Source organism: Rattus norvegicus, chromosome 7 (genome assembly GCF_021556685.1).
Source record: "Rattus norvegicus strain SHRSP/BbbUtx chromosome 7, alternate assembly SHRSP_T2T, whole genome shotgun sequence".
NCBI classification, from domain to species: Eukaryota; Metazoa; Chordata; class Mammalia; order Rodentia; family Muridae; genus Rattus; species Rattus norvegicus.
In genome coordinates, this window is record NC_141540.1 from 66,893,341 (window position 1) to 66,905,425 (window position 12,085).

Genomic DNA, 12,085 nt, shown 5'->3' on the forward strand with positions numbered 1-12,085 from the left:
TGACACTTAGGATTATATTTACTGATAGTAGGAGAAGGGTGGGAAGGACAGACACTGAGGAGAGTGGTTGTTATCTTCCAGCAGAGAATGGGAGGCCAGGAAGAAAGGTGTAAGAAGCTGACTGAAACTGTAGCAATACAGGGCTGTTCATTCAACTCCTGGCAATTTTCTTTCTCTTTCTTTTGTTTGTTTTTCTTAGTCTGATCTTTTGGACAGCCTGTGTCTCTTGGCAACCATTCCCCCCACTTTCTTGGCTTCCTTTACTCTCTTGCTCAGAAGTTTAGCATTTTTTTTTTTTTCGGAGCTGGGGACCGAACCCAGGGCCTTGCGCTTGCTAGGCAAGCGCTCTACCACTGAGCTAAATCCCCAACCCCAGTTTAGCATATTTTAACCCTCCCTTGTTGTCTCTTCAGAGTGTTCTGTGGTGTTTGTGCTGCAGAACATAGAGTGACAAGTTGCCCAAGTTTTGGGGGCTTTCATCCTGGGCCAATGCCCAAGGCCAAAGAAAAGGCTTCTGAAGACCAAGAGAAGAGCAGCCCGTTGGAGCATGGCCCTCTGATCACAGGCTGGAGCATGGCCCTCTGATCACAGGCTGGAGCATGGCCCTCTGATCACAGGCTGGACCATGGCCCTCTGATCACAGGCTGGACCATGGCCTTCTGATCACAGGCTGGACCATGGCCCTCTGATCATCACAGGCTGGACCATGACCCTCTGATCATCACAGGCTGGACCATGGCCCTCTGATCACAGGCTGGACCATGGCCCTCTGATCACAGGCTGGACCATGGCCCTCTGATCACAGGCTAGACCATGGCCCTCTGATCACAGGCTGGACCATGGCTCTCTGATCACAGCAGCCATACAAAAGGAAATCAGTAGTGTGCTAGGCCCAGGGCCACAGATGAGATCTTGAGTTGTGCTTTCAAAATGGCAATTACTCACGGAGACATGCGCACTCTGAGAGACATCCAGAGGCTCGATGACATCAAGTTTTATATAGGTGGGCTACAATGTACTCACATACAAATAAACAAATCTTAAAAAAAAAAAAGAACTTAAGACAAAGTTATGGAAGCGTTATGAAGGAATCAGGTCATTAGGGACTGACTTGCTCATATCAAGAATACGTTCTCCTCGTATTTTGAAAGCCGTTCCTTAGTAGTAATAAGGTAAATCAACAGCAGTCGTCAATATAAATAAGATAAAATGATATAAATGCATAGATTCTCAATAGTTCAGTCAATGAACCAAGAAGTACAGTAAGATAAATACTGTTTCTTCATAGTATATCATATTAATTTGAGACAGAATGGGTCCTCTGTCCCCTTCCAAGTGTCCCTTGCTGCCATCATCAGAGTCAAATGCGCTGGGTAGAGCAGGATATGGCTCAGAATTGTATCGTAATGGTTCTCATGAGTAGTAGGTGGGCACCGATTCATGTCTGTTGGGAATGGTATCAGAAGAAAGGCAGTATCTGGTGCCCCTCGAGATGGAGGACGAGAGGGGTTATAGATATTTGTTACTATGAATCTGCTGACCTCGGCGCCAGCCTCTTTAACCACTGAGGGTATAGCCATGGTGATCTCTCTACAAGTACCTGTGATGTCTTCAGATGGCACCGGGGGTTGCAGTAGGCAAAACACAGTTACCTTGATAAGCAAATTATGTGGTTCTTGGGCATGGATTGCCAAAGTAGGAGGGTGTGAAGTTGATGGCTGAATCCCAAGACTGAATTCCTCTGAAAATGGAATCCCACTTTACATTTTTATCTATCTCGTGTGTGTGTGTGTGTGTGTGTGTGTGTGTGTGTGTGTGTGTGTGTGTGTGTTTGTGTGATGAATTACACACACTAGAAAACAGGTATCAGCCTTGTTGGCTCGTCTTGCAATTTCAGCTACTTAAGAGACTGGGTGTAGGGAATACAGTTTCAAGGCCATCCTAGGCTGCATAACAAGATGTGACATCTCATTAAAAAGACATTGCCAAGAAGCAATAAACACTCCTTTTAAACTCCTCCATACTGTAGCTGTCTATTAAAGGTTTTGGCCTTCGGAGCCCGAGGCAGGCCTCTAGCTGTTGATGCCATCCAAGGGCATGCTTAGCTGGAAGACTCTGGGCGAGAAGCTGCATCCTTTACACAGGACCAAGACTTGAATGTTTTTCCCTTTCTTGGCTGTGCTTCTTGGCTATGTGGCAATGGTTTGTAATAGTCCGAGGTGGGTCACTTATATTTCAATGGGCATAGCCCATTCACAGAGTTAGCAATTCCTTTTGGGATATGTGAGTGGGTCAGCTTCTGCTGGCAATTTTCAGAGATTTCAAATATGGCTTCCTCAGGGATTGCTACTCTGAGGCTCAGGTAGAGTATAATGGGAAAAAAAAAAAACACCTGGTAGGATACAGTGAGCTTTTTAATTACACACTGGGTAGATCTGCCAAGTTCCAAACATAAAAATAGCTTCTACTTTGGGCTAAGCTCTGGATGGTGTAATGTGCGTAATTGCTGGCATAAGCCATTTTGGAGGAAATCTACTTCGATGTCTCCATATCGTGGCATTTTATCAACACACACACACACACACACACACACACACACACACACACTTTGGGATTGTGGGTTTTCCATCTTCTCTATTCTCGTAGAAATACCCTTGGATGGGTGTTTAAGTTGTTTAATTGCTTTCTCTCCCTGTTACAGGGAGGGTTAAAGTTTCCTGTGTGTAGAGGATGTTCAATCCTGAAAGCAATTGACATATGTTGAACATCCTGGGTTCTTCCGAGCCTTACTTCCACTACCTAACATCACATTAGATAAATGGATCCTCTAATGTGGCCCAGTTCATCTACAGTCCTCTACCATGTTCACATCTATTAACTGGGCGGCACATTTTGTATGGGCAGCCCACCAATATTTTGAAATTTCAGGAAGTAAAAATGAGACCTGTTTTTTTTAAAAGTCTTATCTCATTAATTTCAAAGTAGAAACGAGCAGTTAAGAAGAAAACCAGTTATAACCAAATATTTAGAGTGAAATGTGAAAAATTGCTAGATAGAATTTATTTATGCTACTAATATGAAATGAAATCTACTAAATAGAATGTTATAGGAGCCCAGAAGAGGGAGTGGCATTCTGTCAAAAAAAAATGCCCTGGGTACTTCCACTGAGAAAGGGAAAGGTTAGTCTTAGAGGATGAAGTGACCTTTCTAAGCACAATAGGAGGGCATGTGTATTTCAACGGAGAGAATGGGAAACAAGAAGAGGAAAGGCGCCCTGTGGAGAACTTAGGGTGAGCTTGTCCTTAGTCATGTGGGAACTGTTATCTCAGAATGAGTGACTGTTATGTTCAACACGATCAGTTTTCCTTTTCAGATTGACGATTACCCAGAGTTTCTGAATTCACCAGACAGAGAGATCAACCAGCACATTCGAATCATCTATTCTTCAACAGTCTTGAAAAAGGAGCGCGGGAAAGCGAAAGGTGTCCGGAAATTCCTGTTTCCAGTTCACCACAGCAATGCTAACAGAAAGGGTATGTAGTACATTGCATATGTATATATATTTATCAAGACAAGGTTTCTCTGTCCTTTGATACCTATAGATTTAAAAAAACAACATTTCTGGTGAAGAAGTACTGAGGGTAAGTGGAAGGTTTATGGACCTGGGTCTGGATTGTCCAGTGGCCAACCTTTGAGCCTCGGGCCTCCCACTAGGAAAGGGTGGTCATTTAACAGCATTGGTTCATCTTTGAACCTCGTGGTGGCATATACCTATAACCTCAGCACCTGGACTGGCGGGTGAGGCGGGAGACTGTGAGCTCAAGACAAGCACCCGTCTAAAAGAAGAAATAGAAAAACAAGGAGAAACATTGCTGATGACCTGTCCCTGGCAGTAGGACCTTTGAGACAGGCTCTATAGTGTCTAGGGGATATTTCTGGCCATAGCAGGCAAGTGGGATTGATAGCCAAGAAGCAGGGTCGCCGGACAGAAAACTACTCAGAGGAAACCTTGAAGTCATGGGCATTCAGGCTAATTTAACAGGATTCTGCTGAAGGCAGGCCAGAGTAGTCAGAGGTTACCTGGGGACGGAAGGAAGACGAATCAAATCAGATATGCGAAGTGACTATATATAAAACACTGAGCATCCGGGGCCTCTTTGTGTGCTTTGAGATGTGCTTGCTATATAGTGCGGTTTGTAGTTGAAAATACTGGGCTCACAGAGAACGTGGGTTCGGTTCCCAGCACCCATAAGTGGCTCTCAGACATCTGTCCGGACCCAGTGTCCTCTTCTGATCTCCGTGGGAACCAGGCACGGGGGGGGGTGCGCATATGTACACGAGGCAAAACAGTCATACACATTGAATAAATAAATAAAAGGATTGCATCCTTAGTGTCGAAGGAAAGGTGGGAAATAAAAGGCCCACCCATGGAGAAGCCCTTCTTCAGACACCCGAGTGGCCATACAGTGTCCACTGCTCTTCACTCCAAGCCAGAAAGAGAGCCTTCCAGAGTATCAGACAGCTACACAGTAGAAGGAAGGTGTGTGATGTTTTCCCTTTAGTGGCCCAGCAGCCCTGCTCATGGATATAGCTACAGTATGGAAACTGTTTGTACCAGGCATCATTAGCAGGGTTATGAAATCCCTGGCTGCTCACCGGTCGGTCTCCTGTCACACTAATTAGGACACCTAACGGGTGTTGGTTGCCTCAAATGCATTCTCAGCCTGCCCACATGCATCATTTTCTTGGTTCTTTTTCAACAGGGACAGAGGTGCGAAAACATATGGAAAGAATACTGCGAAATGCATTTAAGTTTAGTGGAATAGGAATTCCTAGAAACTTTGCAAATGATGTTGAACGGTGGAGAATTTATGCTGTGTACCTCTGTGTGGCTGGTCACAGAATCTCTTCCGTCATCTCTTTTGACTTTGAGATAATTCAGATAATTCATAATCACTGGAGATGTGTTTCTGCAAGCTGGCCTCGAACTCACAGAGATTCATCTGCCTCAGCCTCCCGAGTGCTGGGATTAGAGGTGTGAACCTCCATTCCTGCCCACTCTATCTGACATTCTGGTGTAGATGTTCTTTCAAATACAATCCTTCTCTTATCACAAGAAGTGATAATACACATTACAAGAAAAAAAATCTGTTCATCCTTTCTATCCTGATAACAATGACACACTGTTTTCTGTCGAGGTAAACTATTTGGTTAGGGCACTCCTTTATATATAGAACACTGTGGTTTACCTCTTAGGTGTTCTGAAATGTGGTCTTAAAGTAAGGGCTCACACCTATCTGACCAGCTGTGTCAAAAGAATCATTACCCATATCCTTAATGTTAATGATAATGTCATTATTATCAACAAGCATTAATTACTGAGACGATAAATAAAGGTAATTATTAGGACTGGCTTCAAACCTCTGGGGAGAAAGCCCAGGGAATATTTTTATCATGTGGCAAAGTTGTCCACTCTCTAGTCAACACGATCATCTGAACAAAGGAAACTCAACATGTGAATAACTTGTAATTAAGAACACTTGCTTTAAATCATCGCACATAATTATTAGACCCAGCTTTTCCAGAGATAGAGAGAAAAAGTAGTTTTTGCTCTTAAACATATATGCGTCCTTCTGTGGGTCCCGGTCAGCCATTTGGATTTTCTGTGTTTAGGTGCAGAGAGGTTATGAAATGTGCTGTCAGTCAGCTTTCCTTCACTGCACAGTACCTGAGATGAATGAACACAGAGGAAGGGTTAGCTCGGCTCACAGCTGTCCAAGGTCACTTGATCCTGTGGTTTGGGGCTTTGGCACAGCAGCATGGGATGGAAGGGAGACGACAGAGCAATGTTGTTGGCTCCCGAATGAAAAACACATACACAACCTTTATATTTTGATATGTCCAAAACAGCTCAAGGGCTGGGCCACTTCCTAACCTCCACATGACTAATCCACCTCTCTCCGATATTCCCAAGTTACTATTTACTAAATCCTATATTCCATCTTGGCTGCCCTAGACCCAGATGTGCAGCCCTTTTGGGCGGCTATGCGCTGCGTCCCTTTCCTCTCCTCCCTTTCCTCTCCCCGCTCTCCCATCATGGCGGATCTCCTCCTTCCTTGATTCCCTCGCTGGGAATCCTAAAAGTCCCACCTCTCTCTGCCCTGGCCAGCCATTGGCTGCTGACAACTTGTTTTTTTTTTTTTACGAATCAGAACCGATTGGGGGCAGGGTCCCTCGGGTCTTTCTTGAAGAAGAGCAGACTCTTGTGCAAACAATTTTGGGGACCCAAATTAACACAATAAAAGCAGTCCCGGGTGTTGGGGATTTGGCTCAGTGATAGAGCGCTTGCCTAGCCTGGGTTCGGTCCTCAGCTCCGACAAAAAAAAAAAAAAAAAAAAAAAAAAAAAAAAAAAAAAAAAAAAAAAAAAAGCAGTCACTGCAAGGTGTTTACCTCAGGCAGTTTAGAGGTGGAAGAAAGATGGGAAGGGCTTCAGGTCCCAATATCCACTTCATGGGCATGCTTTCGTTTACTTCTTCCTGGCCCTTACCCTGCAGGAGTTCTACCACCTTCCAGGAACGCTGTGGAACTGGGAGTAAGCCCCTGGGAGACATCGCAGCACAAACTGTAGCAAACTACAGGAACAAACCAGTGCCAACAGTGGCGAAGAGAAACTTCCGAAGCTCTGGACTAGGTTGGACCAAGAATTACTTAGTTTTAGGTTCATTCTAGAACATTGTCCATATGAAAACTTATTTCAGTCATGGACGTATTTTATAACTTGATTGAATTAAGTCCAACACTGACGCATTCAGGCATTGAACGTGAGTGCTGTTGGGTAACTGAATTTCAGTTTGTGTTTAAACAGCGTCATGTGACGAGTGGTTACTGTCATAGTGCTAGAACCACAGAGGACACTTTAGAGATTTAAAGAAAAACAGACTAATCCCCAAAGCAGAACGACATGTAAGGTAATGAAATGGAATGGAAGCAGGTGTGGCGGGACATGCTGGCTATCCTACCACCTGGATGAGGCAGGGGGATCAGGAATTAAAGGTTATCATCATCTGCATAGTGAGTTTGAGATAGCCTCTGCTACAGGAAACTGTTTCAAAAACAAAAGCAAACAATAAAAGGATACAAAAACTAAAAAGAAGGAAGTTCAAACAGCCAGCAGCACATGTCTGTAACCCACCACTTAGGAGGTAGAGGCAGGATGATCAGTACAAGTTCAAGGTCAGCCTGGTCTACGTAGCAAGTTCCAGGCAAGCAAGGCTATGTAGAGAAACAAGAACAAAAGAAATAGAATTGGAACCAAAAATTTGAATGTATCTGTATCTCATGGTTTTATTGCCATGAAGAGACACCATGACCAAGGCAACTCTTATAAAGGATACCATTTAATTGGGTCTGGCTTACAGGTTCAGAGGTTCAGTCCATTATCATCATGGTGGGAAACATGACATTATGTAGGCAGACTTGGTGCTGGAGAAGCCAAGAGTTCTACATCTTGATCTGAAGGCAGCCAGAAGACTCTATCTGCACTGGGAGGGCCTTAAGCCTCAGAGCCCACCCCCACAGCGATACATTTCCTCCAGTAAGGTCATACCTACTCCAACATTGCTCCACCTCCTAATACTGCCACTCCCTGGACCAAGCATATTCAAACCATGGGAAGTGTTTATTAATTCAACTTGAATATCTTCACAGGAAGAGGATTTTTTTTTTTTCAGTATAAAATCTCTTGCAAAAGGGAAAGCAAATTTGTTCTGTAGTCTGGTTTCATTTCTGTCTCTGTGACAATATACAATGACAGAAAACAGCTTTGGGGGAACGGGCTCATTGTCTTATAGTTCCAGGTTACAGCCCATCATGGTGGGAAAGTGAAGGCAGGGACTTGAAGCAGATAGTCATATCTGCAGACAGGGGCAGAGGGAAGATAAATGCATGCACGCCTTTGCCTGAATTACTTTTTCCCTTTGTAAAGTTAAGGATCTAAACCCAGGGAAAACCCACCAACACTGGGAGCATTTTCCTACTTCAATCAATCTACCAAGACAGTTTCCCACAGACAGTTCTCACAGGCAAGCCTGGTCTAGAAAGCCCCTCATTCAGACTTTCTTCTGATGATTCTATACTGTGTCAAGTTTGCAGTCAGAACTAGTCATCACATAGTGTCTTCTAAAAAGTTTCCTGTGTGTGTGTGTGTGTGTGTGTGTGTGTGTGTGTGTGTGTGTGTGAGAGAGAGAGAGAGAGAGAGAGAGAGAGAGAGAGAGACTTTTTTGTACAAGTCTCTGTGTGTGTGTGTCATCTGTACATGTTTCTGTGGGTGCATGCATGTGTACTCATACATATTGAGGCCAGAGATCTATTCATATGTCTTCCTTGGCAGCTCTCACATGACGTTTTGAGACACAATCTCTCACTGAACCTGGAGCTCATGGTTCAGCTAAGTTGGCTTGCCGATGAATTCCAATGATCCTCCTCCTAACCCCTACCCCAGTGCTAGGGTCACAGACACATGCCACTACCCCAACTTTTACATGGACACCGGGGATCTGATCCCAGGTTCTTGTGTGGCAGCCACTTGACTGCCTGAGCCATCTCCCAGCCTGCTGACAAATGTTTTCAGCTGGGTAGCATTGTGAACATTCCATCTGAAATCCATTGGGTTAGCTGACCAAAGACTTGGTGTCTCAGCTATTTCACTAGAGAATGGAATCCCTTCAGGCTTAGCCATTCTTGCCTTAACTCAAAAACTCCAGTACTGAGTGTCTAGGAAGTCAAACATTCACCTGCTTTAGAAGCAGGCCGAGCCCTACTCACACCTGGGAAAAGGTGCAGATTCTCACTGTCCCCTTGCAAATGAAGACTTCAGACCAACATCGAGTGACATTGGCACTAGAGTTTTTGTGTCACTACCTCATAAACTCAAATTATATAATTAATGGCCACATGTTGTTTGTTTGTTTTTTTTTTTAAGTTAAGCAAGAGAATAATGCCCCTACCTTTTGGAGAAGAAAAGTTTATAGAAGTCAGAATGAATCCTCTCTCAGGTAAGATTATTTTAACTCTGATCAAAACTCATTTTATGTTGCAGTTTTTAAAAATACATTTATATACATTGTATGTGTGTGTGTGTGTGTACAAATGAGTGTGCAACAGTGTAACAGTGTGCATGTGGAGGTTAGAGATACCTTGCAAGAGTAGGTTCTCATCTACTTTGTGGGTTCTGTGGATCAAATTTAGGCCATCAGCCTTGGTGGTCAGAACCTTTACTCGATAAGCCATCTCTCTAGCCCTCATTTTTTTTTAAAAATAAACTTTTCTACCACTTGCTTTAGATTTGTTTTGTGTATCTCTTAAATATGACAATGAAAAGAGTATTCTGAGGGTTGGGGATTTAGCTCAGTGGTAGAGCGCTTGCCTAGGAAGCGCAAGGCCCTGGGTTCGGTCCCCAACTCCGAAAAAAAAGAACCAAAAAAAAAAAAAAAAAAAAAAAAAAAAAAAAAAAGAAAAGAGTATTCTGAAATTTTTTTCCCAAATTAAAATCCAGTTAGCTAAAGTAACATAATGTGATTTATTTTTCATTTTTATGGATAATTCAATGTCAGAATGTAAATGAATAGTTGATTAAAGTTGAACTAAAAATAATTATTGGCTGGGTGGTGGTGCATGCCTTTAACTCCAGTACTTGGGAGGCAGAGGGAATCAGATCTCTATGAGTTTGGGGCCAGCCTGGTCTACAAAAAAGAGTTCCAGGTCATCCAGGCCTACACAAACAAACAAAAAATTATTGATCGTGAGTTCTGTGTACAGCAAAATGTTGGGACTTTTAACATTTTTGTTTGGTTTGGTTGGTTCAGCCTTTCTTTTTAGGATGAGGTCTCATATAGTCCAGGCAGGCCTCTAACACGGCCATGTCACCGTGTAGCTAAGAATGACCTTGAACTCCTGATCTCTCATCTTCACTCACTGGTGTGTGGATTACAGGCCACACACTTTTTAAAAATGCCGAGGTGCTGAGAATCAAACTCTGGGCTTTGAGCATTTGAGGCAAACCCCCCTGAGCCTTATAATGGATACAAAGGTGAATGGGCATAACCCGCGTCCTTGCGAGACTACGTAACATTCACCTGGACTTATGTAGTGGTTATTAATATGCTGGGTGCCCGGCATGAGTTGAAGCAATTTGTCTAAGAGGTGTTTTGTTTTGTTGTTGTTTTTTTGTTTTGTTTGTTTTTGTTCTCGAGACAGGATTTCTTTGTATAGTCCTGGCTGTCTGGAACTCAATCTGTAGACCAGGCTGAGCTGGAACTCACAGAGATCTTTCTGCCTCTGTCTCTGCCTCCCAGTACTGGACTAAAGGTATATGCTGCCTCTGCCTCGCTCTGAGAGATTTAAAGTGGGGGGAAAAATTAAATTCCTTTGTGGGAGAGATCTAGATTCCAGGTGAGGGTTGGTAAGAGATCCCAAGGAGATGGGACCATCAAGGAGCCTGGGATGTGAAGACTGAGGCAGGTGACACATGGAGCATATATGAAGGCTGCGTGATGGCTCATCTTGATTGTCAACTTGACATACCTGGAGTCTTAGTTAGGGTGTGCATTCTGTGAAGAGACACCATGACCGCAACACTTATAAGGACAACATTTAGTTGGGGCTGACTTACAGTTCAGAGGTTCACCCATTGTCATCAAGGCAGGAAGCATGGCAGTGTCCAGGCAGGCATGGACTGAAGGAGTTGAGAGTTCCACATCTTGATTGGAAGGCAGCCAGGAGAAGACTGTTTCCAGGCAGCTAGGAGGAGGGTCTCTCAAAGTCTACCCCCACAGTGACACAGTTCCTCCAACAAGGCCATGGCTACTCCAACAAGGCCACGCCTCCTAATAGTGCCACTCTCTGGGTCAAGTGTATTGAAACCACCACACCAGGGAAGAAAACCTCAATTCAAGAATTGCTTCTATTCTATTAGCTTGTTAGTATGTCTGTCGAAGCAATTACTTATTTGCTAGTTGATGTAGGAGGCCCCATGCCACTATGGATAGTGCCATCCCTAGGCAGGTAGGTAGGCCTGGGCTGTGTAGGAAAGCTAGCTGAACAAGTCAGGTGGGGTTATTCAGTAAGCAGCAATTCCTCCATGGTTTCTGTTCCAGGTTTCTGCCTAAGTCCCTGCTCCTACTTTACAATGATGGGCTTTGTCGTAGTTAGGATTTCATTGCTGTGAAGAGACACCATGCCCAAGACAACTCTCATAAAAGAAAACATTCAGTTAGGGCTGGCTTGTGGTGGGAAGCATGGTGGCATGCAGGCAGGCTTGGTGCTGGAGAAGGAGCCAAGAGTTCTACATCTTGATCTGCAGGCAGCAGAAAAGATTGTGTGCCACAGTGGGCGTAGCATGAACATAGGAGACCTCAAAGCCCACCCCCAACAGAGACGCACGCACTTCCTCCAGCAAGACCATACCTCCTCCAACAAAGCCACACCCCCTCTAGCAGGGTCACACCTCCTCCAACGAAGCCACACCTCCTAGCAGCTACCACTCCCCCTGGGCCAAGCATTCGAACACCTGAGTCTGGGGCCCATTCTTACTTAAACCACCACAGTTTGTTACCTTGAATATGAACCAAATAAGCCCTTTCTTCCCCTTAGTCTCTTGTGGTTATAATATTTAGCACAGCAATAGAGAAGAAAATTATACAGGTTATAAGCAGTCCTTTGTGGCCTCAAAATAGAACGTGAAAGTAAAGTTGGGCTCGTCCTTTGAAAAGCTTTTATAAAAAAAGTTTTGTTATTATTTTGTGTGTATGTGTTCGTGGAGGCCAGAAAAGGATATCAGATCTCTTAGAGCTGGAGTGACAGTTCCGGTTGTGAGCTGCCTTGTAGGTGTTAGGAACTTTATTCTGGTCCTCTGCAAGCACAGCAAGTGCTCTTAACTCCAGAACCACTCTCTCCAGTTCTCTTTCCAGAACCACTTTGGAGGATCTTAAAAGGCTCAATGAAGATTGGACATTTAATTTCATAGGATTTGAGAAAAATACTCAAAGCTTTGGTCAGAACAATGGTACGATAGAAATCATTATTACA

At 44.0% G+C, this 12,085-nt stretch overlaps 1 protein-coding gene across 19 annotated transcripts in view; it reads left to right on the top strand.

The window, feature by feature from the left end:
- C7h12orf56 (similar to human chromosome 12 open reading frame 56) overlaps nt 1-12,085 on the top strand; it is a 52,410-nt gene that overhangs the window by 9,511 nt on the left and 30,814 nt on the right. For 11 of the 19 annotated variants that reach the window (XR_015624346.1, XR_015624345.1, XR_015624343.1 and 8 more), the window contains 2 exons: nt 3,374-3,533; nt 8,982-9,054. Coding sequence is in view for 7 of the 19 variants with exons in the window: in XM_087558613.1 (XP_087414739.1) it covers nt 3,374-3,533; nt 8,982-9,054 (233 nt within the window). In the remaining 12 variants the exon portion in view is untranslated. The remainder of the gene's footprint in view (nt 1-3,373; nt 3,534-8,981; nt 9,055-12,085) is intronic. The other 8 variants (XM_087558619.1, XM_087558616.1, XM_087558615.1 and 5 more) reach the window with 2 other exon arrangements.